The sequence below is a fragment of the Cheilinus undulatus genome, linkage group 19 (assembly GCF_018320785.1).
Source record: "Cheilinus undulatus linkage group 19, ASM1832078v1, whole genome shotgun sequence".
In the NCBI taxonomy this organism is placed as follows: Eukaryota; Metazoa; Chordata; class Actinopteri; order Labriformes; family Labridae; genus Cheilinus; species Cheilinus undulatus.
The window spans coordinates 5,208,937-5,236,449 of NC_054883.1; the positions used below are offsets into that span (position 1 = coordinate 5,208,937).

The 27,513-nt window shown below is 41.9% G+C and overlaps 1 protein-coding gene across 1 annotated transcript in view; it reads right to left on the reverse strand.

Moving 5' to 3' along the window:
* Positions 1-27,513, reverse strand: part of c19h8orf34 (chromosome 19 C8orf34 homolog) — a 130,184-nt gene that overhangs the window by 52,263 nt on the left and 50,408 nt on the right. Inside the window, exon 7 of the mRNA XM_041814515.1 lies at positions 22,858-23,024. Within this exon, the coding sequence (XP_041670449.1) occupies positions 22,858-23,024 (167 nt within the window). The remainder of the gene's footprint in view (positions 1-22,857; positions 23,025-27,513) is intronic.

Here is a 27,513-nt window from a genome sequence, read left to right on the forward strand (position 1 = left end):
TTTAGAAAGGTGACAGGACATTTACAAGTTATCGTATAAAAACTTACTTTCTTGAAAATACTTCCATCCAAGATAACAGGATAAAAAAGTGCAAAACTCAAAGATAATCAGAATTGACTAATTTTCCTGCAAAATAAGGTAAATGGATAGATGTCTGTGTTGGGCTTCAATATCATATTTTGCCTTTTTTTTTCCTGAAACCAGTTCACGACCCACTGACAACAGCCCCGCGACCCACTTTTGGGTCCTGACCCACCAGTTGAGAACCAGTGGTGTAAAGCACACCAACACTGGGCTGTGGAGCAGTGGAAACATGATCTGTGGAGTGATGAATCATGCCTGTTTGGCAGTTAGATGGATGAGTCTGGATTTGGCAGAAGCCAGGAGAACATTACCTGCCTGACTGCTTTGTGCCAACAATGAAGTTTGGTGAAGGAGGGATAATAGCATGGGGCTGTTTTTCAGGCTTTGGGCTAGGCCCCTTATCTCCACTTAATGCCAGTCTTAAAGCTTCAGCATACCAGGACATTTTGATGCTATGCAACTCTGTGGCAACAGCTTGGGACGACCCTTCTCTATTCCAACATGAATGTGCACCAGTGCACAAAGACTATAAAGACATGGTTTGATGAGTTCAGGGTGGAAGAACTTGACTGGCACACACAGAACCCTAACCTTAAGCCCATCAAGCACCTTTGGGATGAACTGGAATAATGATTGTTATCCAGGCTGTCTTGTACATCATCTGTCAACCAGAATGCCAGCTTGCTAGCTGACAGGAAGTTGAGCTCAGTAGGCGGGCTCTTGTCTGACGTTAGGTTGATCCAAAGCTAGGTTAAGACGGCGATTTCAATATGGAAGCTGCCACAGATTGGCTTCAAAAGCTGTTTGAGTCTGCCTGTTGAAAGCAGATGGCTGACGTCACACAGGCTGTGTCCAGTTCTTTCTACAGTCCATGGTCCTGCCCCATCAGTTGAGAACCCCTGCCCTGGATGGAGGGGAAGGAGGAGGATCTGTACCCAGAAGCCACAATGTCACTCACATTTATAGCTTTGAGTAAAATTTTTTAGTTCAAGATGCTTTTATTATTAAAATCCTTATCCTAAGTTGCTGATAGCTGTGTTGTGCATCTTCCTTTGACTTTGACAGACGTGTAAATGTTTGCATTTTGCTGTCTTATCTAGTTCTAATAAAGAGTTGGCGAGGTAGCAAAAGTAGTTGACCTTTTCATCCCATTTACAGTGTAATGGTTCTCTATATCAGCCGTGTCAGCACATTCAGTCTGAGAATGAGTGCCATTTTAGTGTTTGTAGGAGGACCGATACTTTACAGCGCCCTTAAGCAGAGCGATATTGAATGTCCCATTCATCACAGTATGCATTTGAAGGGGAGGGATGAGCCATCTGGGTTAGTGCTGGTCATGGGAACTGCTCAATTTTTGGCTATCACCTTTTCCTATTTCCTCCTTCCAGCCCTCTGACCACTATCGTGTCTTTTGGCGACTGACTAAGCCAGATTTTCTCCGGGTCGCAGCCCGTGATACAAATCATGACTCGACACTTGGAAACATTCACTTGTGAGGCTAAAGCTTTCATCCAACACCAAAAGAATAACAGCAGCGGCCCTGACCCTAAAAGGGAAAATGACCTCAGTATGCATGCAGCTGCTCGTCACCTCCACTCCCGGCTTTGTGTGTTGGACTTGTTTCCTTGTGGTCAAGACAAAATGAGAAAATAATGGAGAGAAAGACCAGAGTGCCTGAAGGAAGAGAAGGCTAAACTCAAGCACTGAAAGAGGTCAGAGAGGATAACAAAGGCTTTTGTATGGAGAGCATAATTCACAGAGAACATACTCGACTCAGCTGGGGGGAAATGTGGCACTTTGCACAGTCATATTTTGTGCACCAGTTCTTTCAAGCTTGCAAAAGTTCAGTTTTGTTGTTAGAAAACTGAAGAGAGGACATGACTTCTTCCTAATATCAAGTTACAGAAAATTAACAGTTGAGTTTGGCTAACATGAAGGCAGATGAGTTGAAAGAAAATGACACATGCTGCTAAATTTAGAAGGAAAACATAAATCTTGATAAACGAGTGTCAAATGGCATGAGTTTGATTTCTCAGAGATGAAATCTTTTCTTCAGTGGATTCATCTCTTCATCTGGCCAGCAGCAGTCTGACTCTCAGCCACATCTTCAGATTCTGAAATTTTAAAAAGGGGGTGAGAGGTGACAGATGTCTGCATTGACACTCTGTGTCAGAGGAAGGCTTGTGTGGAGCGCTAGAGCGATGAATGAGTGTCTCACTGGTTGGTGTGAGGGTGGTAGCGATGGAAATGGCTGTTTTAACATGCATACAAGTATTCTACTGAACTACTACAATCTGTTTCCTGATCGTCTGAGGCAGAAGAGTGATAACAGCTGCTATTTCTAATGAAACCAAAAGAATCAAGCAGTCTTAGAACAAAGGAAAAAATCCAGTTAAGTGTGCAGCATTTAAATAATTGACTGCATGAATGTGGATTGCATGTTTTCATCTCCTTCTCTTTAAAAGTGCACAGTATTATCAGCATGATATCAGTATCAGGTCAGTGTACTTTCAGACAGATCCATTTCCTCATTGAAGCCGGACTGAAAAATCAGGAGAAACTCTGTTATTCTTTTTTTCCTTTTTGACAGGAAGTGGAAAAAAAACAGAAAACAAGCCATTTTCTTGTTTTGTTTTGTTTTTTTATTTTAGTCACAAAAATGGAAAAACAGATAACAGGCATGTTGTGGGGATCTCTGAGAACAATTTAAACTTGTCTTTAAGGGGTAAAACATGTGATCATGATCTAGACTAAAAATAAAACTGGCAAAAACACGAACAATCATGGACAAAAGTATTGGCACCCCTGGAATTTCTCCAGAAAATACACCATTTCTCCCAGAAATTGCTGCAATTACAAATGTTCTGGTATACACATGTTTATTTCCTTTATGTGCATTGGAACAACACAACAAAGCAGAAGAAAAAAAGCCAAAATTGACATAATTTTACACAAAACTCACAAATTGGTCAGACAAAATTGTTGGCACCCTCAACTTAATATTTGGTTGCACACCCTTGGGAAAAAATAACTGAAACTAATCTTTTCCTATAACCATCAACAAGCTTCTTACACCTCTCAACTGGAATCTTGGACCACTCTTCTTCTGCAAACTGCTTCAGGTCTCTCAGATTTAAAGGGTGCCTTCTCTAACTCTCCAGCGCTTTGTCTCCAACCATTTCTTGGTGCTTTTTGAGGTATGTTTGGGGTCATTGTCCTGCTGGAACACCCATGACCTCTGATCTAGACCCAGCTTTCTGACACTAGGCCCTACATTACTGCCCAAAATCTCTTGATAGTCTCCAGATTTCATGATTCCTTGCACACAGTCAAGACACCCAGCGCCAGAGGCAGCAAAACATCCCTAAACATCTTGAACCTCCACCATGTTTGACTGTAGGTACCGTGTTCTTTTCTTTGTAGGCCTCATTCTGTTTTCTGTAAACTGTAGAATGACGTGCTTTTCCATAAAGCTCTACCCTAGTCTTACCTGTCCACAAAATGTTCTCCTAGAAGGATTGAGGCTTACTCAGGTACATTTTTGCAAACTCCAGTCTGGCTTTTTTATGTCTCTTTGTCAGCAGTGGGGTTCTCCTCGGTCTCCTGCCATAGCGCTTCATCTCATTCAGATGACCACGTATGGTCTGAGCCGACACTTTTGCACCCTGAGTCTGCAGGACAGCCTGAATTTGTGTGGAAGTTGACTGAGGATGTTTATCCACCATTCCAACTATCCTGGGTTGCATTCTTTTGTCAGTTTTTCTCTTTCGTCCACATCCAGGGAGATTAGCCACAGCTCCATGGGTTATAAACTTCTTGATTATATTACGCACAGTGGACAAAGGAATCTCAAGATCTCTGGAGATGGTCTTGTAACTTTGAGATTGTTCATATTTTTCCACAGTTTTGCTTCCTAAGTCCTCAGACAATTCTGGGCTCTTCCTTCTCTTCTCCATGCTTGGTGTGACACACACAGGCACACAACACAAAGGTTGAGTCGACTTTTAGACATTCTAACTGGCTTCAGGTGTGATTTCTAGATTGCCAGCACCTGTTACTGCCACAGGTGAGTCTAAATGAACATCACATGCTTGAAATAAAATGATTTACCCACAATTTTAACAGGATGCCAATCATTTAGTCCAGCCAATTTTTGAGTTTTGTGTAAAATTATGTCAGTTTTGGCTTTTTTCTTCTGCTTTTTTGTGTTGTTCCAATGCACATAAAGGGAATAAACACATGTATACCAAAAACATTTGTAATTGCAACCATTTCTGGGAGAAATGGTGTATTTTCTGGAGAAATTCCAGGGGTGCCAATATCATCCATGACTGTAGGTACTTCTCTATGGTGTACAAATGTGGATAGCCGTTCTCGCTGCCAGGTGAATGGTTTTCAGAAATGTGAATCCTGCAGCCAGAGAGCAGGGAGTAATCTAAAAGTTTTGTCTTCAAATTCAGAGTGCTTGTGCCGTCCACCTTTACTTTCAGTCTATGATTTAAACTGACTACATTCAGGCAGCACAGATGGTCGAGTGGTTTAAGGCGCTACCCATGTATGCGGGCGGCCTAGGTTCAAATCTGGCCTGTGACCCTTCACCACATGTCTCTCCCCACTCTCTTCCCTGTTTCCGAATCTATCCACTGTCCATCCTCTATCAAATAAAGGCATGAAAAGGCCCAAAAATAAATCTTCAAACTGACTTCATTTCTATGAAAGCTGTGGGATTTAGCGCACTAAATCAACTTTGTTTTCTACATGAGAACCATATCCATTCAGTTTTGTGGTTTCTTCCTTTTCTCAGTGTAGTTTTTCCAACACAATATGATTGACTGCATACTCTCCAGGTTCACAATAGATCCCAGCATGCCTCCTACACAATACCACCATGATAAGTTTACAGTGCAACTCCTGTGAGACCAGTTTACCCTGAAAGCATGACAGCCTCACAGGCCTCCATCTAGACACAACAAACGGTCTGTCCACACTCGCCTGTTCATCAGCCCCGTCACATTTCCACTCCCTGGGCACCGGGGCAGCCATGCATGCTCCCTGCTGTCTAACGATGAGACATGGCAGATAAATAAAACGGGTCTGCGCTGAGAGGAGGGGGTCTGGGGGGCTGGAAACTATTCCAGCGATGCAATCCCAACAAAAGGGCCTGAGCGACAAAGAATTCCGTGCCGCAATCACTCATTCAAAGTCGAGCCAGGAAGGAGCAGAGCACAGATAAAGTGTTTGTGTGTTCCTCTCCTGAAATTTCCATGTAATTTAATGTTGTTTAGACAGCGACGGACTGACTGTCTCTCTTCCTGCTCTTCATACGCCTCAATTCAAAGAGCTTTCATTCACAGAGAGCTTAATATACACCTTCTTGGGTGATGTGTTGACAGATGTATGTGCGCGAATCAGCAACAGTGCTACCCCACATGTGAGAATGAGGGGGGGAAACGCACACGCACACACTTCATCATTCCCCACACCAAATCCAAGGAATTTCATCAAGTGCTGTGAGTTATTGTGTCTCCTGTCTCTAAGTGAAATAATTGAATTTTCCATTCTTTCATGGGCTCTGACGACGTCTCGCCACATAACACCGGCCTCTAATTAATAGCCTGTAAAAAAGTGATAGATGCTTTGCTCCTGCGGTGCCACAGTGGAAGGCTGCTCTAACTCACACACAGAGACCCACATGTGTGAGCAACATACTCCATACAGATTAAAAAAGGCACATAGTCGACCCAACACGTACAGTGACACTGGCAGACCTCACACTTCACACGTACAAGCAGTCATTTGGTTTTCATTAAACTCCCGCAACACAAAGCCTCTACTCGGCGGTTAGACGTCTTTGATGTGAGTCGCGGCAGAGACGCATTTGTTTGGCTTTGTAATAAAAACAATATTCCGACTAACATTTCATAATTATGTCTCAGCTTTCAATAGCGCCCTTCTCCACTCCCAGCCTAAAAATATGTCTGCAAGGCTCCGAGCAGCCGCAAGCTCTGAGCGCGGCAGTAAAAACGCTGATCAGAATCAGATGGGGACACACATGAGCGGAGTAACATCACAGCTAACAGGCCTGTGGAAAGTCTTATCACAGACCTCAGAGCAAACCTTTTAACTCACTTTCACCACAAATATTGCAGAGATTAGGACGTCAGTGTAGACGCGGTAGAGGCTGATGTAATAGTGCATCACACTGCCAGTCACTGAAGTTGGCAGACAGACTTAAATTTTAAAAATGTCAGTTTTGCGAAGATTTTTACATGTCAGCTATGAACAAAAGTATGGGCACCCTTGAAATTTTCAAAAAATACACCATTTCTCCCACAAATTGTTGCAATTACAAATGTTATTGGTATACATATGTTTATTTCATTTATCTGCATTGGACCAACACAACAAAGCAGAAGAAAAAAGTTATAATGGACATAATTTTACATAAAACTCAAAAAATGGGTCGTACAAAATTATTGGGACCCTCAACTTAATATTTGGTTGCATACCCTTGGGAAAAAATAACTGTGCAAAATCGAAATAGTGCAATAAAAAATTGGTAATGGAAACACCTGAATTTCGAAAAAACCCTAAAATATTGCTAAAAAGTTTTTGACGCTTTCATGAGGAGGTTTTTCAGGTGTTTCAAGAAATATATCGCAAAAGTGCAATGAAAACACTTTTTCCGCATTTACAAGTCACGGGACGTGACGTATGGTGTCACATGACCAGTCACTCCGAGACAACATAGTGCAGTACGTGTAGACAGAAGAAGAGACCAGACTTTTCTTAACATCATACTTCGACCCTTTTATGTGGCTTTTGCCGTACATACGGACTTTACCTCTGAACTATCATCCGTTGCCTTCATCTTTTGTTTCGAAATGATCAAGGCAAACGCCGTAGATGTAACCAAAACAGTACCAAAACACAACACGTTTTAAGCGTCAAGCTCCCCTGCAGCGGATTCACGCAAGATGAGATTTCACGAGAATTGCAAGGCATATTTCCAAAACTCCCTTCAACGGAAACGCACTCAAAACACAATTGTACTTGATCGAAATTTAAGAAATATGGCTTTTAATTTGTGAAAAACTGTAATGGAAACCCAGCTATTGTCCTGCTGGAACACCCATGACCTCTGACACAGACCCAGACACTAGGCCCTACATTGCTGCCCAAAATCTCTTGATAGTCTCCAGATTTCATGATTCCTTGCACACAGTCAAGACACCCAGCGCCAGAAGCAGCAAAACATCCCTAAACATCTTTAACCTCCACCATGTTTGACTGTAGGTACTGTGTTCTTTTTCTTTGTAGGCCTCATTCTGATTTCTGTAAACAGTAGAATGACGTGCTTTTCCAAAAAGCTCTACCTTAGTCTCATCTGTCCACAAAATGTTCTCCCAGAAGGACTGAGGCTTACTCAGGTACATTTTTGCAAACTCCAGTCTGGCTTTTTTATGTCTCTTTGTCAGCAGTGGGGTTCTCCTCGGTCTCCTGTCATAGCGCTTCATCTCATTCAGATGACCACGTATGGTCTGAGCTGACACTTTTGCACCCTGAGTCTGCAGGACAGCCTGAATTTGTGTGGAAGTTGACTGAGGATGTTTATCCACCATTCCAACTATCCTGGGTTGCATTCTTTTGTCAGTTTTTCTCTTCTGTCCACATCCAGGGAGATTAGCCACAGCTCCATGGGTTATAAACTTCTTGATTATATAACGCACAGTGGACAAAGGAATCTCAAGATCTCTGGAGATGGTCTTGTAACTTTGAGATTGTTCACATTTTTCCACAGTTTTGCTTCTGAAGTCCTCAGACAATTCTGGGTTCTTCTTTCTCTTCTCCATGCTTGGTGTGACACACACAGGCACACAACACAAAGGTTGAGTCAACTTTTAGACATTCTAACTGACTTCAGGTGTGATTTCTAGATTACCAGCACCTGTTACTGCCACAGGTGAGTCTAAATGAACATCACATGCTTGAAATGAAATGATTTAGCCACAGTTTTAAAAGGGTGCCAGTCATTTAGTCCAGCCCATTTTTAAATTTTGTGTAAAATTATGTCAGTTTTGGCTTTTTTCCTCAGCTTTTTGTGTTGTTCCAATGCACAGAAAAGCAATAAACATGTGTATACTAAAAACATTTGTAATTGCAACAATTTGTGGGAGAAATAGTGCATTTTCTAGAAAAATCTAGGGGTGCCAATACTTGACTGCAGTAGATATCATTTCAGATCAAGGCTGCCATCTACAGCTCACATCAGTGTCTTTAATAAAGAATTAAGTAATGAATGTATCTTCCCCCACAGTCTTGATGAAAGAAGAGCAATTTAAAGAAAAAAAACACGGTTCAAACATGAGTGATGGGTTCATTTGTGGGGACGAGGGATTCCTCTCTTTAAGTCAAAACAGAGATCACTGTTTTCCTGTTTGTTTGTGATAAACACATGGATACAGCAGACAGAGATGTAGCTCAACACTCAGCTACTCTCACACACAAAGACTCCTGATTACACACCAATCACTGCAGAAAATGACATAACTCCTGTCTCTTTGGCTCCTGCCTGATGCAAGATTTAGTGCTCAATGATGTCACCTTCCTCAGCTCCTCAGAAAAAGCTGCATGCAGCGCTGTTGGAGGCCTTTAGCCGATTAGCAGCACAATGCTTCTTTCACACAACTTCCTTATCATCCTTTAGAGTCTATCTGCCATCTTTTGCTTCTGTCTGGCAACAGTAGCCACAATACGACCTCACTGTGCCCATTTAGATAATCTGAGTTACGTACACAGAGATACGTCAGCCTGCTGGTTTTGAGCTGTGTAATGACTTCTGTTATGTTTATGGTATGATCACAGCAGCCTACTCTGCTATTGATAATTGCTTCCAGTAAAACTGGCGTAATACCGCAGCAATTTGCCTCTCGATTAGTGTATCCATATGCACCGTGGAGACTTTTACAGGCGTCAAATTGGGCGCAGTTAATTCTTTACAGGGATTTTTCTTTTTTTTTTTTACTTTCAGGCCGGTAAAACATTCAGATCCGAGCCCGCCCAGGCCTTTTCAAGCTTGTGTTTTCAGGGTAAGATTTACAACTGAAGCAACTAACACCACTGAAATATATGTTCTCATCCACCTCCTACTCCTCCTCTTTCACTGCAGTGTGATGATGCCGCTGTATTGTTGTTGGTTTACATTGTTTCCAGGGCAACTGTTGTGCCTTTGGTTGTCGGGGCATGTGGGTTTGTCTGTGCGTGCCTCGTCTGCAAACTCCATCTTCTTCTGTGGGCGACTGACAAAAGAGCTCTCAGCCATGTTAGCTTTGACAACAGGCAGACACAGGTACCCTATGTGGACAAAAGTATTTAGCCAGACCTGTTGACTGTTGGATTCAGGTGTTTCAATCAGACTTGTTGGTGTTTAAAATCAAGCACGTAGCCAGGCAGTCTCCACCTGCAAACATAAGTATGGGCTGTCCTGAAAACTCAGTAACTTCAAGCGTGGAACTGTGAAGGATGCCACCTTTGCAGTAAAAATTTCATCCCTGCTGGATACTCCACAGTCAACCGTTAGTGACATTAGTGACATTATTGGGTCTGTTGAAGGTGGCATGCTGTTGAGGCTGTGTGGGCCATGTGGTAAGATGATAGGTAAGATGATGTCTGCGTGTTGGCATGGTGGGTGGTGAGAGCCGGCATGGAGGGGGGTGGCTCTGGGACGCTGGAGATCACTGTTCAGCCCTCTGGAGGTGTCGTGGGACTAACTGGACGAAACACTGACGAAGGAGGGTTCTCACTTGACAACCCCTGTGAAGTGCTGGTTTCTTACTACCCATCAGTCTGCACGGTTGACTTGTGGAGGCAGATAGTAATGGATTAGGAATTTCTTCACTTTAGCGCTGATCCTCTTTATAGGGCACAAGTATCTTGTGTTTCTTTCAAACTGGAAAGTGGAAGCATTTAGGAACAACAGCAAGTCCACCATGAAGTGGAAGACCACCTAGAACACAGAGCAGGATCAATGACTGATTAAACACATCATGTGTATGTTGCCAACACAAAAACTTTAATACAAGCTTCATGGAATGGGTTTCCATGGCCGAGCAGCTGCATGCAAGCCTCACAACACCAAGTCTAGTGCCAAGTGCTAGATGGAAACACACCAACACTGGACTGTGGATCATTACCTCCGCCAAGGAGGTAATGTGATCAGGTGGATTTGTTTGTTTGTTTGTTTGTTTGTTAGCAACATAACTCAAAAAGTCATGGACGGATTTCCATGAAATTTTTTAGGAAATGTCAGAAATAGCATAAGGAAGAACTGATTATTTTTTGGGACTGATCCGGATCACCATCTGGATCCAGGAATTTTCAAAGGATTCTGTACTATTGGGAGATAGGGCTGCACTGTTACCACTGTACACTGGGAGATGGCGGACACGAGTAACTTATCCAAAGTTTTGGAGTTTATAGAGTTTGAAAGATGCACTGGTCGAGGAGATGAGTCGGAGTATAACAGAGAGAAAGACAGCAAATTGTAGCGAGAATACTCACAATGCTGGGAGGAATAGAAGAATATTCACCCCCTGGCATGACTTTCAAACGTGGCGAAGCCAATGCTTTGCCTCACTGTGTCTCCACCCCACCGGGGAGGGAGTAATTGCCGAATTAAATTTGGGAGTGATCCTGATCACCCTCTGGATCCAGGAATGTTTTTAAAGGATTCTTCACTATTGGGAGATAGGGCTAATGGCGGAGGTCTGCGCTCTCTGAGTGCTTTTCTAGTTGGAAATGTGTTCTGTGGAGTGTCCAATCACGCTTCTCTGTCCACACTCCGGTGGAATCCAGAAGAACATTACCTCCCTGACTGAATTGTACCAACTGTGAAGTCTGGTGGAGGATGGTATGGGGAAAATGGGGAAGTTTTTTCGGGGTTTGAGCTAGTCCCCTTTTCTCTAGTGAAGGCCAATATGAATGCATCAGCATACCAAGACTTTTAGGACACTTCCAACTCTGTAGTAAGAGTTTGGGGACAACCCTTCTCTATTCCAACACCTATGTACCCCAGTGCACAAAGAAAGGACTATAAAGACATGGCTTGATGAGTTCAGTGTTGAAGAACTTGACTGGCTCGCACAGACTCCTGACCTCAAGCTCATCAAACACCTTTGGGATGAACTGAAATAAGGATGACCCCGTCCCCCAAAATTGTCTTAAAATAACTAAAACATATATTATTACAATGTAAATACAAAGTCTTTGCAATTGCAGTTAAGCCTGAGACAGCTGCAGATGAGAAGCAGTTCTTAGCTGAGAGAAACCACACTATTGACTTCTTTTGTGATTTTTGTGTCCTTTTTGTTGCATTACAGGTATGATGTGATGTTTTACAGGTTCACTCCTTGCTCTTTCACCACAGAAACTCTTACAGAAAGATTAAGAGACATCCAGGTCTCTATGAGTTCACAGGAGAGGATCTCTCTGACCCTCAGAAGTGAGGAGTTGAATGCGTTATGAGTTATTTCTACTGAATTATAGAACAGAGGAGGCAGGAGAGAGTATTTGATGGACAGTAAAGCATTTCTAATGATACACATTTTTTTAAACTATGCTATGTAACATACCACACGCCCTACGTGATCAAGAAGGATCAAGTCCTCAAACAAAAGAGCCACACACAGGTGTGTAACACATCCAGCAGACAGCGCTTTTCTCTGCGTATCAAAGATCAGACATCACACCGTTATCCTGTCCCCGTCAGATCTTCACTGTCACTGTGAGAGCAGCAGCAGGTAAAGCTACTCTCACATCCCGCTCTCCTGTTTCGGGAGTCCCGCCAGAGAAGGTCAATGTAGTAAAAAAGAGCTCACGCAGGGGGGTCTGATACCTGACGAGTTTCACACTGAGAGAGGCTTTCTTTCCTCTCTACAGGGGATGTAACACACCTTCAGCACACCTTGTCCTCTCTTTTGTTCAACACTCCTTAAACCCTGATCGTAACTTCTGAAAAATTCCTTTACAGCTCCAGAGAGGAACTTGAAGTTTATATTTTAGAAAAAAGTACTTTCTATCTTTTTGCGTAATTCTCTGCATGTGCAGATGGATACGCCCGTTTCCGCCCGTTCTCACTGGCGAATCCATCTTGCAAAGCTCCTGTCTGAACAGTTTCAGCCCGGTTAGAAAGTGACAAGACCAATCAGCGTTGAAGGGCAGTACTTTCAGGCACGAGGGTAGCATGACATAAGCAAGGAGCAACAAGAGGCCGGTGCAATTAAGGAGGAAGACATTAGCGTGGACGCTGCTAAAGCGCCAGTTTTATCAGAACTTGATGACATTTCTTCACTAAAAGAAGAACAAAGAACAGCAGTGAGTTGTTTTCTTTTCAAAAATGACAAAAGTCGTGCACTGACATGTCTATAGTTGCCATGGTTCACGTTATTCCTCGGTAGCTGTGCACACACACCTCGGTCGCAGCTACGTCACGTGTTTTGTTGCTCCGATTGGCCCGTAAAGATGTGACAGACAGAACGCCAATCACACTCCGAGTTTTTTTCAAATCCTCTGCCCTTTCCCAAACACTTAGAATTGAAGGTTTTCCAGATGGATGTTTGAAACAAATCCATCTGGTGTGTCAGATTACTAATCACATACATATCATTAAAGTTTGGGTTCTAAGGGTTGTATTATGTAGAGCTGATTCAAATACTCAAAAAATGGCACTACAGCATGTGAAAATGTAGATATGCTCTGGCAGACATGCTGTATGGTAGGTTTTAAAGGGTTAAAACAAAAAGGAAAAAATACAGTTGAGAACAAGACAGAATAGTAACGGCCCTGTGAAACTTTAATGCCCCCCATGAACAAACTAATATCCCATATATCTTTACGGATCTCATCCTTTACATTTGCAGGTATTTTCTAAGAAAAGATCTCATCCTGATGATTTTTAAATGTCACTCACTGAGAATCTTTGCTGCTGAAGGTTAAAAATGCTACAGCAGCATGCTGTTGATGCATTCAAGGCAGTGAAATAACTTTTTAGGAGTAATCGGTGTCGTTTTTGATGGTGTCGTTTGCTCACAAGAGCTTTAGAGTTGTCTTATTATAGCATAAGTGATGTAAAGAGAAAACTCTCCTCTATGTGCCCTGTGAACATTTTACCATAATATGCCCACAGGCACGCTAAGAACACTTTCTACAAACAAAAGTAGATTCAGAAAATATAGACAGCATGACTATGAAATGGAATACTTCCATCATGAATGACAAGCAGCAACTTTACAGCAGAGGACTGGCTAACTGGTCTCATTAACTCACCATAAAACAACACGGAAAGGCCAGAAACCGGCTGTTTCTACCCACACTCTGTTTCTAATGTCAGATCATTTCTAACTGTGGTCTCACTGCCAGGCTAAGGACACAATCTTAATATTTTCCGAGGCTTTATAAGAACATGTGAGTCATATTCACTTTCAAAATAGCTGTGGTCTATATTAAGAGAAGGACTAATGAAAACAACTGGGCAGACGCACAGTGCCATCTTTGAAAGCAGCTAGAGAATCAATAAGACTTGTACCCTGAGCGGATTTTGGGTTTGGAACAATCTGAACAAAACAAATCCACCTTAAGCTGTGTCTTTGCTTTTTTATAATTGGATTGAATCTGGAAAACCTTTTTCTAGCAGTAATTTAAACCACTCCAAGAGGATCTTATTATTTCTCATGAGCTCCAGGTGCAAGAACACCCAGCTGGGAAAACGCCTCCTCTCAACATGGAAATAGAGATCAGTGGTTAAACTTCTTTGCATCCTCTAAGCCGACTTTTATTTATTCCCAGGTGCTGCTGATGCCAGACAGAGGAGCAAAATAATGCTCACTGTTTACTATGTAATACACCGGTATAGATTTGCCCACATTGCCAGATAACAGGAAAGAGAAAAAGCAGGTTTGATAGACAAAGCTCTATTAAAATTCATAGTGAACAACTAAAACCTTTGTTTTCAACCCTCTGCATGATCATACTCGCCAGTTTGGTACAAAATGTTAAAACAATTTGCCAAAAGTCCATTTGTAGCCACACACACTCTGGTTTTCCTGGCTCAATGTCTGTCACTACTTTTAAACAGCAGCTGTAATACTCAATTTTCACCACTAGAGGTCACCCTTTGCATGCTCTTGCAAAGCCACCATGCAGGATGTGGTCTCTGGTGTTAAAGGGTCTAAATCTGAATGTGAAAGGCCACCAGAGGCACTCACTTTCTATGTGGCAATGCAGCAAATTGATGATGGATCATTGAGCAGTAGACTCTTTGGTTGCTTTGGCTGATTAAAATGAGGAGACAAACAACCCTGAAGAAAAGTGGAGGGAAGTATGGACACATGGCCACAATTACGGCATATAAAACAATGATATCTGAGGTAAATTCAGCTGAATGTAACATGTCTTTTGCTTGATTTACTTTGTGTTGAGTCCAAGAGTAAGTTATTAAATCCTAACAGCTTCTTGAGTGCTGCTGACCATACACTATATTGCCAAAAGTATTCCCTCACCCATCCAAATAATTGAAATCAGGTGTTCCAATCACCTCCATGGCCACAGATATATAAAATCAAGCACCTAGGCATGCAGACTGTTTCTACAAACATTTGTGAAAGAACGGCTCGCTCTCAGGAGCTCAGTGAATTCCAGCGTGGTACTGTGATAGGATGCCACCTGTGCAACATGTCCAGTGGTGAAATTTCCTCACTCCTAAATATTCCACAGTCAACTGTCAGTGGTATTATAACAAAGTGGAAGCCTTTGGGAATGACAGCAACTCAGCCATGAAGTGGTAGGCCACGTATAATGACAGAGCGGAGTCAGCGGATGCTGAGGCGCATAGTGCGCAGAGGTTGCCAAGTTTCTGCAGAGTCAATGGCTACAGACCTCCAAACTTCATGTGGCCTTCAGATTAGCTCAAGAACAGTGGTAGAGAGCTTCATGGAATGGGTTTCCATGGCCAAGCAGTTGCATCCAAGCCATACATCACCAAGTGGCAAAGCATCGGATGCAGTGGTGTAAAGCACGCCGCCACTGGACTCTAGAGCAGTGGAGACGTGTTCTCTGGAGTGACGAATCGCGCTTCTCCATCTGGCAATTTGATGGACGAGTCTGGGTTTGGCGGTTGCCAGGAGAACGGTACTTGTCTGACTGCATTGTGCCAAGTGTAAAGTTTGGTGGAGGGGGGATTATGGTGTGGACTTGTTTGTCAGGAGCTGGGCTTGGCCCCTTAGTTCCAGTCAAAGGAACTCTGAATGCTTCAGCATACCAAGAGATTTTGGACAATTCCATGCTCCCAACTTTGTGGGAACAGTTTGGGGATGGCCCCTTCCTGTTCCAACATGACTGTGCACCAGTGCACAAAGCAAGGTCCATAAAGACATGGATGAGAGAGTCTGGTGTGGATGAACTAGAATGGCCTGCACAGAGTCCTGACCTCAACCCGACAGAACACCTTTGGGATGAATTAGAGCGGAGACTGAGAGCCAGGCCTTCTCGTCCAACATCAGTGTGTGACCTCACAAATACACTTCTGGAATAATGGTCAAACATTCCCATAAAAACACTCTTAAACCTTGTGGAAAGCCTTCCCAGAAGAGTTAAAGGTGTTATAGCTGCAAAGGGTGGACTGACGTCATATTAAACCCTATGGATTAAGAATGGGATGTCACTTAAGTTCATATACGAGTCAAGGCAGGTGAGCGAATACTTTTGGGAAAATAGTGCATGTTTGACCTTCATGTGGACTGCAGCATGGACAAAGATACATTTCTCCTTGGGGTACCAATCACACGATCAACATAGCTGCCAAAGATCATCACTCAGGATCCTCTTTTTAAACTCGTCCTAGAAATCGCCCCAGGGGTCAGCCATTCCACCAAGTGAAGAGGGCCACCGCATGCTGCATGTTAGCATCACTTTAATCAACTGGAGCACAGCAGCAGGACGCTCAGAGTGACAGTCTGCATGCCAGCTTCTGTCCCTGCAGATGGAGGACCGAGACGGTCTTTGACAGAGGATCACAAATGAGCTGGCTGTGCCATTTTCTTTGAAATACAGCTCTGGGCTGCAGTGTAGAAGCCTCAGGGGGAATATGAGTGAGATTCAGAAATATGATTAGATCACAGACCATCAGCATTGTGCTTTATGGCAGTGTATTTGACTAGTTCCACTGTCCTCGGTCACACCTCATTTGCTTTCTTGATACGAGCCCTAAATTTTTGCCAATGCAGTGAATCAATTAGAAAATAAATCACCTCTCATTGGCAGGAGAAACATTTTAGCTACAGGAGATAACTGGGCTTCTCTCTTGAATCAATAACCATAAATTATTTTGACTGTGTTGCTGCTGGAACTGTAAATTTTCTTATTCATCAAACGTGAGAGGAAAAATATTGCCTTTTTTCAAATTAAGAGTTTTTTTTTTTCAACAATACAGTCATTTTTTTCCACTTTTATAAAGTAATCATTAAAGACATCTAAACTTCCCTTAAACTCTCCTGAACTTCCAAAAACCTCTTCACTTATGACCAGACATACATCCAAAAGAGAAAGAGTAAGAGAACAGATATGAAACATAAACGAGAAAGATCCATGAAAATAAAGCATCCAGGAGTATTTCTGAGACAAAAAAACCACCAAGACTTTCTTGTTTACTGCCCAGCTAGTCCTGGATTGGTCCCAACCTTTTTTCCTCAATGCCCTCTCAGTGGATCTAAGAAAAGTCGAGCCCCAGTTGAGTGATACAGTGCTGTCACAAATCAACATAAATTTTTATTTTATTCCTAATACTATAACAAACGAGGTCTGCATGTGCTTTTCTCACAAAGACAAGACAAGCCCCCCCCCCAATGATATGTTAAAATCTCCCCTTAATTAAAAAAAAAAAAAAAAAAACTTTGTCTTTGTGGGATATTAAATTTGTTTAAATTTAAGCTAGATAAATATGCAAAACATCAGGAATCAGAAAGGGGCAAATTCTTTTGCACCTCACCTCCCTCATGTGAATGCACCACAGCCAGATGTCAGAGGATATTTCACAAATAATCAGCGGTCCACAGGTAATACTATCCTGGCAGACAGTACTAAATAGGGCTGAATAATTTTTGAAAATAATCTAATTTAGATTTTTTTTCCTAATATTGCAATTGCAATTTAATATGCAATTATTTCTTGAGTTCCTCATCTCATGTATTTTCCGGCAAATACAAGCAATAAGTCATCCTATACTATAACCAACACAATATTCAATTAAACAGGCTTAACAATTCTGGAAAAATACTGAATTGTATGATTTGGACTCATATTGAAAATTGGATATGAATTGTTGTAATTAAAGGGAGTGATATTTTTATGTCACACTCATATTTAATAAGAAAAACATACAAACATAAAAAAGTAGGATTTTTTGTGGATCATTTCTAAACATATGGCACTTGAATGAGCCCCTGATGTGTCATGCATAACATCTCTGCTGCAAAAAAAAAGTTCTCAACAGGTATTTTGACACAAATTTCAGGTTAAAGAAATATTGCACCTTCTGCGATTTGAAAATTGCAGTAGGCCATATTGCAATTAATTGCCCAGCCCTAGTACTAAAGATGCTGTCAGACAGTTTACAAAGGAAAAAAGGCCCCAAAATATCAAACATGCCAGAAACCCACCCATCAGGAGCAGCTGGTCAGGCCGTGGTTTTCCGTCTTGTCCCCGTATAAGAAATGACACACCATCAGGCTGAAAGTCAGCCCAACTTCCTCCGACTCCAAAACTTGTGTCTGGATTGCACAGTGAACACCTGGCTTTAGTTTGCTGCCTGTATGGCCGCCGGATTTGTTTAATTAAGAAGCTTAAATAGAAGCAAAGTAGGCAAAGTGAAGTAGGCTATGAGATCTCAGAAAGAAACACATCATCCAACGATCCAAAGAAATTCAAGAACAAATGAGAAACAAAGTGATTGAAATCTGTCAGTCTGGAAAAGGTTACAAAGCCATTTCCAAGGCTTTGGGACTCTAGCGAACCACATTCAGAGCCATTATCCACAAATGGTGAAAACTGGGAACAGTGGTGAACCTTCCCAGGAGTGGTCAGCCAACCAAAATGACTCCAACAGTGCAATGATGACTCATCCAGGAGGCCACAAAAGAACCCAGAACCACATCCAAAGACCTGCAGGCCTCACTGGCCTCAGTTAAGGTCAGAGTTCATGACTCAACCATCAGAAAGACACTGGGCAAAAATGGCATCATGGGAGAGTGCCAAGGCCAAAACCACTGCTGACAAAAAACAACACAAAGACTTGACTCATATTTGCCAAGAAACATCCTGATGATCCCCAAGACTTTTGGAGAAATATTCTGTGGACTGACGAGACAAAAGTTGAACTTTTTGGAAAGTGTGCAGCCCATTACATCTGGAGTAAAAATAACAGCATTTGACAAAAAGAACATCATGCCAACAGTCAAACATGGTGGTGGCAGTGTGATGGTCTGGGGCTGCTTTGCTGCTTCAGGACCTGGACCACTTGCTGTGATTGATGGAACAATGAATTCTGCTGTCTACCAGAAAATCCTGAAGGCCAACGTCTGGCCATCAGTTCATTACCTCAAGCTAAAGCACTCTTGGGTTATGCAACAGGACAACGACCTGAAACAGACCAGCAAGTCCACCTCTGAATGGCTCAAAGAAAAACAAAATGAAGGTTTTAGAGTGGCCCAGTCAAAGTCCAGACTTAAATCTAATTGAAATGCTGTGGTGTGACCTGAAATGGGCGGTTCATGCTGGAAAACCCTCCAATATGGCTGAGTTAAAACAATTCTATGAAGTAGAGTGGGACAACATTTCTCCACAGTGATGTGAAAGACTAATCACCAGTTATCACAAATGCTTGACTTTAGTTATTGCTGCCAAGGCTGGCACAACCAGTTATTAGGTTCAGGGGGAAATTACTTTTTCACACAGGGCCAGATAGGTTTGAAAACTGTATTTTATATTTACTTGGGTTGTCTTAGTGAGGTATTAAAATTGATTTGATGATACAGAACATTTAAGTGTGATAACTATGCAAAAAAACATCAGGAATCAGAATGGGGGCAAATATTTTTTTCACGGCACTGTACATGCCAAAAGATAACACTTGAGAAACTTAGACAGGATTGTAGATACAGAACAAAAAAGATTCCTTTCCATCAACTCCAGCCTGTGTAAGTGTATAAGTCACCCTGCCGCATCAATAAAGAAATATAACCTTCTGGATGACCCTGATATAAAGATCCTGCTAACAAGCTTTAGTGCCTCCTTTGTGTGACAGCAAAGAGCAAAGACACTGTAGAGTTTGTGTCACCTCAGAGCAGCAGCTCTGACGAGGAAGGAGCGAGGCTGAAGAGCTTTAATTGGGCTGATGTTGTCGACACAGATATGAAAAAGAAAAGGCTGGTGGGTTGTTTCTGATAGAAGTACTGACTGTCATGTTTTTGTTGAGTAAGGTAGAGAACAGAAGTGACTTTACATGAAGTAGTATTCATAGACAATGACTCCAAGCGTTTTTCCTCCTGTGTGGCAGCTGTTTTGATGTGCATTTGAGTGACTGACCTGACACACTAAGGTGATAACTTTATTCAAGAGAGCCCCCCACCTGCAGGACCAGATCCCTGCACAGCAGACACACAGCGAGGACAGAGTGAGTGAGACAGAAAACAGAGCGCTCTAACACAAACTATTTCAAGCAGCAGATTTAACCTGGCATGACGCGTTACATCCTGTCTGCACAGACAGAATGACAAGCTCATGGAGCGCTGAATAAAGCCAGAATGAAACCTGCCGTCAACACTCTTTTACCTGCTTTGTCACCTGCTCATCCATCTCATGTCTTAAAATGATATCAAACACACCCACACACAAAAAAGATGCATATAACCTCAAAAACAAAAGGAAGGTCAGAGAGAAGACCCAGACTCACTGACTAAGGAGTATTTGGCCTCACTATGTAAACAGGAAGCACATTTTTTTGTCCTGTTTCCATGTTTAAACATGATTTGTTCTGTTAAATGTCCAATCTGTAAAAATTTAATGAAAAAACTTAATGTGGTTGAAATTTTTCAAACTCCTGGGTTGTGATTTCTCCCTAGGAGGAGGCGACGGGTCCTGATGCCAGACCAATTAAGAACCACTTTGTTAAAGCAAAAGTGATGCACCTTAATTTCCAGGTTATAAGTCATACAGATGAAGACCAAATTATAAGAGCCTCTACTAAATGTTTCACTGCCTCTCCTTTCTTGTTACAAACATAGGCAAAGTCTCTACAGCTAAAGAGCTCTAGATTGCTCTCATCTGACCACAGGACATGCTTACAGCATGTATAATCTTTCTCCAGGTTGTCCTTAGCAGACTTCAGTCTGGCTTGAAGGGATCTCTTCTGCAGAAGTTTTTCCTGGTCTGTAACCTCTCAGTGCAGTCCTGTGCAGGGCTCTAGTGATGGTCTTCTTTCAGGCTACAGTTCCTGACTTGGCTAAGTCCTTCACCAGTGACTCAGCAGTTGTTCTGGGCTCTTTAGACTAGACTAGGCACTAGTTTTCTTTCCAGAGTCTTTGAAATCTCTCTCTCCCTCCCTCTGCCAGGCTTGTTCTGGACTGTGTGGCTCTCATTGAATTTCTTCATGATCCTCCTCACTCCAGTTCTGACTCTTGGAAACGCTGTGATAACTTTGTAGATCCTTCTCCTGCTTTGTGAGCATCAGCAATTCTTTTTCTCAAGTCTAAACGGATTTTTTTTGGTTTTGCCTTGATGCTTTGTCAGTGTCAGCTCAAACCCATGCTGAAGTTTCTATACTGTGTGTAAACTGGAAGATAATCAATTGATTTTACAATTTTGAGCATTAAAGGGGACATATTTAACCCTTTTCAGACAAGCTTATATCGGTCTCAGATGTCCCCAAAACATGCCTGTGAAGTCTGTTGGTGAAAAAAACACTCCAGTGTTGGTTTTTGGCATGCCTAAGAAACCCTCTGTTTCAGCCCTGCTCAGAACAAGCTGTTTCTGTGGCTTTAAATTGCAATGAGCTGTTTGACTCCGCCCCTCTCAGGAAATGGATGTGGCTCTCCTGATGTTACAGACACTTTATTCAAAGTTAAGGACCTGACTGGGATTCGAACCATCAATCTCCCAGACAAAAGTCAGCAGGGTAAGCCACTGAGCTATCCAGCAGCTAAGCTGACAGCTGAGAGGAAGATCAGGAGAGGAGGTTGGAGCTTTCCTCTAAGGGGGCGGGCCAACTGAACCTGGGGGCGGTCGCCTACTCCCCATGTGACATCACGAGGGGAAAATCCTAGAATGGCTTTCAGCACACATGATCTGAAAGGTGGAGAAAGAGAGGGGGGAGGGAATGGATTTTTCTGGTCTTTGAGAGGATTGTGGACAGGTCAGGGACATATTTTTGTTAGAAAAGTCTGAAAAAGTGATTTTTGCATAATATGCCCCCTTCAAACAGCAAAAGCATGTCATTGCACAACAGTGGTTTGTGCTATCACTCTTAAAAATATCAGGCATAAAGGGGGCTTACAATTTTGACCCTGATAGTTTTAGAGTTTTGTGATATAATTTTGTCAGTACACAGTAAAATAATGTTAGCATCCAAAATAAAACTAAGATTTTTGAAATGCTGTGTTAAAAATCCCTTGCTCCGTGTAACAGTATTTGAGAAATACTTTAAAAAACTGAAACTTTCATAAGGGGGCTACAAATTTTGTCCTCATCCTTACTTACAAATTAAATTTATTTTTTTTAAATCATAAGAAATTTCTCTTTGTTTCATGGAAAGCATCCCAGAACCCCCCTTCACTGTCTCATGACCCTTCTGGGGGTCTCAGTCCCCACTTTGGGAACCACTGCTCTAAGCAAGAAAGGGTTAAAACTGTCCAACAGTGTAATGATTTTATGTTCATCAGAGTCTGCAGTGTGTATTTTCTGTGCAGCTCTTTTAGAGCCATCTAGTTGTTATGAAGAATCGCAGACTCAACCAACCAGAGCTCCACATAGTTCAGATACTTCTCGGTACACCCCCAATGTCTTTGCACACAGGATTGTAACCTAATGAGGAAGAAAAGAAGGTATAAAGTCGTGCCCAGCCCTGCTAGTCTGCTTTGTGTTGCTGTAAATCACAGCACACAGTGAGCGATGAAGCAGAAGCTTGGAATACACAATAATTGGGACAACAGCATTAGGTGCAATGTTTGATGATGGGGACTGCACTTGCAGTCATCAGTGTATGCCTCAGCACTTTATACTGGTATAATGGCTGCAGCAGCATAAAGGTCGTAGCCAAATAAAGGGTACTAAAGGTGGGTCTCACATTGGATTTTACAGTGAGCGTAGCGTTATTACGAAGTTGTGAACTGACTTTCTAACTGCTAAACAAACAGACATGACTAAAAACACATCTTAGGAGTGTAAAGAGCACAACACATGAAAATGTAGCTAGTGGTTGGCTTACTCTGCACACAGCTGTGTGTTTACTTTTACACACATGAAATCACACAGAGTGATCACAGAACGCTGCTCTTTATGTTCATGGTCACACACCAACTGTTTCAGAAGCAGCTCACTGCCATGATCAACCACCGAAACATACAAATCCTGGTTGTATGCACAGGAAAGTAAAAACGTGTTTTTTTTATAGATTCAGAGTTAGGTGTTTGTGGTTAAAAGTCAGAATACAAACAGAAAGCGGGACCCTACCTAGGAGCTCCATGGCGTCGTCCTCGTCCTCCATCTCTTCCTCTGCGATGGATGGCGCCGGGCTGTGCACTGAATCAAAGCTGTCCTGGGACAACATGGCTGCCAAGAGCTTCTTGTGATGCTGCTGCTGCTCTCTGAGCCCTTTGCTCTTTGTTTCCATCTTCAGACTGAAGAAGAAGAACAGAAACAGAGTCAGGAGAGTAAAAGCTTCTTCCACACTGATAGAGAAAGTACATTTTCAAAGAGGCTATCAGGAGATGGTTGTTTTCTCCATAAGATTATCTTAATGTGAAGGCATAATCATGCGTCATTCAAATACAGGTGCATATGCTTTTAAATATGTCCTGTTTTATAATTATTGAGCTTCTACAGTAATTACAGCCTTTAACTCTAATCTGTCAAAGTTGTATCAAAGCAAGTCAGGATTTCAGCGCTGGGTGGAGCGCTGCTTCTGTCTCAGTGGGGTTCAAACATGCAGCTACATTTAAAGCTCTTGTTGACAGCCATTTGAGGTTATTAGTGACTAAATACCATACAATCATCCCAAGTGGCACGCAGGTGCAGAGCACCTTGCTATAAATGGTTCGCAGAGGAGCAGATAAGAAGGGTTAATTGCTCCAAGGTGAGAATTAGAGATATGAAAGGAGCAGAGACCATTAGAAATAAGGGTTTAGAAAAAGTGCAGTTAAGAGAGACATGAATGTGAGATTCTGAAACAGTATTTTAAAGGGATACTTCAACATTTTGACAAATTCACCCATTGCCATAATTCCTATAGTCTCAGTAATAGGTTTGTTTCCTTTAGTTGTCAGTGCAAGCTGTTTCTAGATCTGGGGGACCGATTTCCCAGATGCACAGCTAACGCTATGTAAGCAGACGGTATTTTTTGCTTTCCTTCATCAAACTCATCAAATACACAATCCAACAACTCCAAAATGCTCTCGTGGACAAGTTGTTTTTGCAAATATGCATTAAATAGATGAAATTATTCATTTTATTTATTTAAATTTTCAATCTATTTATTTATTATTATTTCAATTTTGTTTATTTCAATGTTCGGCCCCCACAGCGTTGGTCAAGAAAAAGCTGGCCCTCGTGAAAAAGAAGCTGATGACTCCTGCTGTAATTGTCTTCTTTTCCAGGACTTTGAGACAGAATGTGTAAGTTGTAACATCAAATTTAAAGAGCCATTCTACTTTCTGCTCATCAGGGGACTGCAGAGTTTCAGGGTTTTGACAAGCTGTTTCATAAATCAACACTTCTCTTTGATCAGCATATTTGGCAGAGTAGAGAAAAAGGGACTCACTTTTCACTTCTGCTACATCACACAGCTCACAAAGTCTGCTGTCTCTGGGAATATTTTCAAACTGACCGATCTCAAAGGTCAGTGAAGGAATATCAGTTCTTAGCTGTGCAACCAAGGATCTTGAACTTCTAACTCAGGGGTTCTCAACCTTTTCAGTCCCCGACCCCCAAAATAAAGGTGCCAGAGACCAGGGACCCCCACTTTACCTGAAGGTGGTTGAACATTCAAGTATAGTCACGTGCAGACAAGGCTGTCCATAAGGGGGGATAAATGGGAAAGCTTTCTGGGACTCAGCCAAACTGGGGGCCCATGGAGGTCAACAAAATCCTGGTCCATTGTAAAGTTAAGCTGTGTTCACTATTGTCATAGTTAACCTGAATTATAACCACTCCCATCAAATAAACAGATTATTTCATTCTTTTGTGCCATAGTAGATAGCCTTCTTAAAAATTTAAATCCCTTTACTTAAAAAAAATAAAAAATAAAAAATAAAATGGGTTACAAATGGCAAAAATTGGTGGAAAAGGTGGGGAAATGGTATTTACAAGTAGCAGAAATGGGTTAGAAGTGGCAAAAATTGTATAAATGTGTCAAAAAATAAGCAAAAAATGTTGAAAATGGGATTCAAAAGTGGACAAAATGGGTTTAAAGTGGCAAAGATGGGTGGAAAAGCTTGTGAAATGGGATGAAAATTTGTTCTAAACTGGCAAAAATGGGTTAACTGAGGCAGAAAACATACAGAAATTGGTAAAACTTGCAAATGTGGGTATAACAAATGGCAAAAACAGGCAAAACAGGCAGGAAAAAATTGTAGAATGGGTTTAAAATGAACAAAAAGGGTTTAAAATGGCAAAAATGTGTTTAAATTGTTCTGAAAACAGGTTAAAACTGGGCAAAATTGGTGTTAAGTGACAAAAGTGTCATTATAGAAATAGTCTTTGTTTTTCAAGGCATTTGGAAACCCTTTTTTAATGTCTTGTGACCCCAAATAGGGTCCTGACCCTGACATTGAGAATCACTGTTCTAGATAACCAAAATATAACATATAATTCAGGCATAATCAGCCTGAATTAATCAGCACATGTCCTTAGGTTTGGTTTGGACCGAACATTTTCATGCCATTTTATTCAAACTCAATCAAGAGCTACTGTTGAACATATCCACTGCCTCAAAAATCAAGAAAATCTCATCAGCCCTTGGAGAAATCTTTACTTCACTCTTTTGTTGATTGTGTCCTGTGACATCTCGAGATTGGATCATTTCACATTTTCATTGAATAACACCTGGTACCTAACCCATGTGACAGCTGATAGGAAGATCGGGGGAGGGGGGCGGAACTTTCTTCAAAGTGGGGAGGGCCAACTGAACCTGGGGGCGGAGCTAACTCCCCACATGACATCATGAGAGGGAAAGCTGAGAACAGCTTGTTTCAGCACACATCTTCTGAAAGGTGGGGGTGGGATGGGGGATTTTTTTTATTCTTGGGGGGATTGTGGACAGCCCAGGGGCACATATTTTGGGGAAAAAAAGCCTGAAAAAGTGATTTTTGCATGATATGTGACCTTTAAAGGCCCTACTTAAAGAGTGTGATTGTGAGCAAAATGAAGCTTTAGAAAGAGACTATTATTCTAGGGGTTTATCAGTCTATTTATTACAACACTCATTGCATTCATAGCTAAAGACTTGGTCATTTTCTGTCTATTTTGAGGCTGTAGAACTGTAGAAGTCAGATTCTTCCCTTCAGTTTCCGAGGGTGAAGTTTCCTCTTTCTAAAGCTGGAACATGGATAACAGAAAAAAACGTCCTTCCTTTACAGTTTAAGATATAATCAGAGAAGCTGACTTCTGCATCACCTCTTTATTGGGGAAATTAATTTCCCCATCCCACAGGCTGAGGGCGTGGATTAAAGAGGAGGAAGAGTATTCATTTGATGCTAATCTCTCTTTAATGACTTCTATTTACAGATAATGGGAAAGGGTCGGGGTATGACAGATATTTTTTCATCCCCTCTTTATAGTGTTTCAGTGATAATTAAATCTGCTTATGGACACGGCAAGGTGGTTATAGCAATCCTGTACATGCGCTGTCTGCAGCAACTCACTTTAATGTCCTTGTCCAATATTTCCCATAGTTAGAGGGTCATCTTTACCATGTTATTACAGAGGCAATAAGCTATCAAATATTTCTGGCACTTTTGAATCTGATCATCCATTTTCGCCTTGTGCTTTGTAGAGGGCCTTCACCACCTGTCTGCTCTCCTGAGGGTCCTCAGTGACGGGTGAACTGCGGGACTCAGAGACAGGAGCAAAGAGATCAAGAAAAAGAACAAACAAACCCAGAAGTAGCCCAAATAAAAGAAGGACGGGCTTCTTTGACAGATAAGGTCAGATACACAAAAAAACTGTGAGGGCTCTATGAAAGTGGACAAGCAGCAGAGGGGATGGAAAATAAAAATGTAGTGGGTTTAAGGAGAGGGCAGAGGTGACATCCAAAAAAGGGAAATATAAGAAAAGAACACATTTTCAATATTTTTACACATACAGTGCTGTGAAAAAGCATTTGCCCCCTTTCTGATTCCTGATGTTTTTGCATATTTATCGCATTTAAATGTTTTGGTTCATCAAACCAGTTTTAATATCTCACAAAGACAACCCAAGTAAATACAAAACACAGTTTCTAAATGATTTTATTTATTGAGGGGGGAAAAAAATCCAAACCTATCTGGCCCTGTGTTAAAAGTAATTGTCCCCTGACCCTAATAACTGGTTGTTCCAGCCTTGGCAGCAATAACTAAAATCAAGCATTTGTGATAACTGGTGATGAGTCTTTTTCACTGCTATGGAGGAATGTTGTCCCACTCTTCTTCACAGAATTGTTTTAACTCAGCCATACTGGAGGGTTTTCCAGCATGAACCGCCCATTTAAGGTCCCACCACAGCATCTCAATTGGATTTAAGACCGGACTTTGACTGGGCCACACCAAAACCTTCATTTTGTTTTCTTTTTGAGCCATTCAGAGGTGGACTTGCTGGTCTGTTTCAGGTCGTTGTCCTGCTGCATGACCCAAGAGCGCTTGAGCCTGAGGGCATGAACTGATGGCCAGACGTTGGCCTTCAAGATTTTCTGGTAGACAGCAGAATTCATTGTTCCATCAATCACAGCAAGGTCCAGGTCCTGAAGCAGCAAAGCAGCCCCAGACCATCACACTGCCACCACCATGTTTGACTGTTGGCATGATGTTCTTTTTGTCAAATGCTGTGTTATTTTTACTCCAGATGTAACGGGCTGCACACTTTCCAAAAAGTTCAACTTTTGTCTCGTCAGTCCACAGAATATTTCTCCAAAAGTCT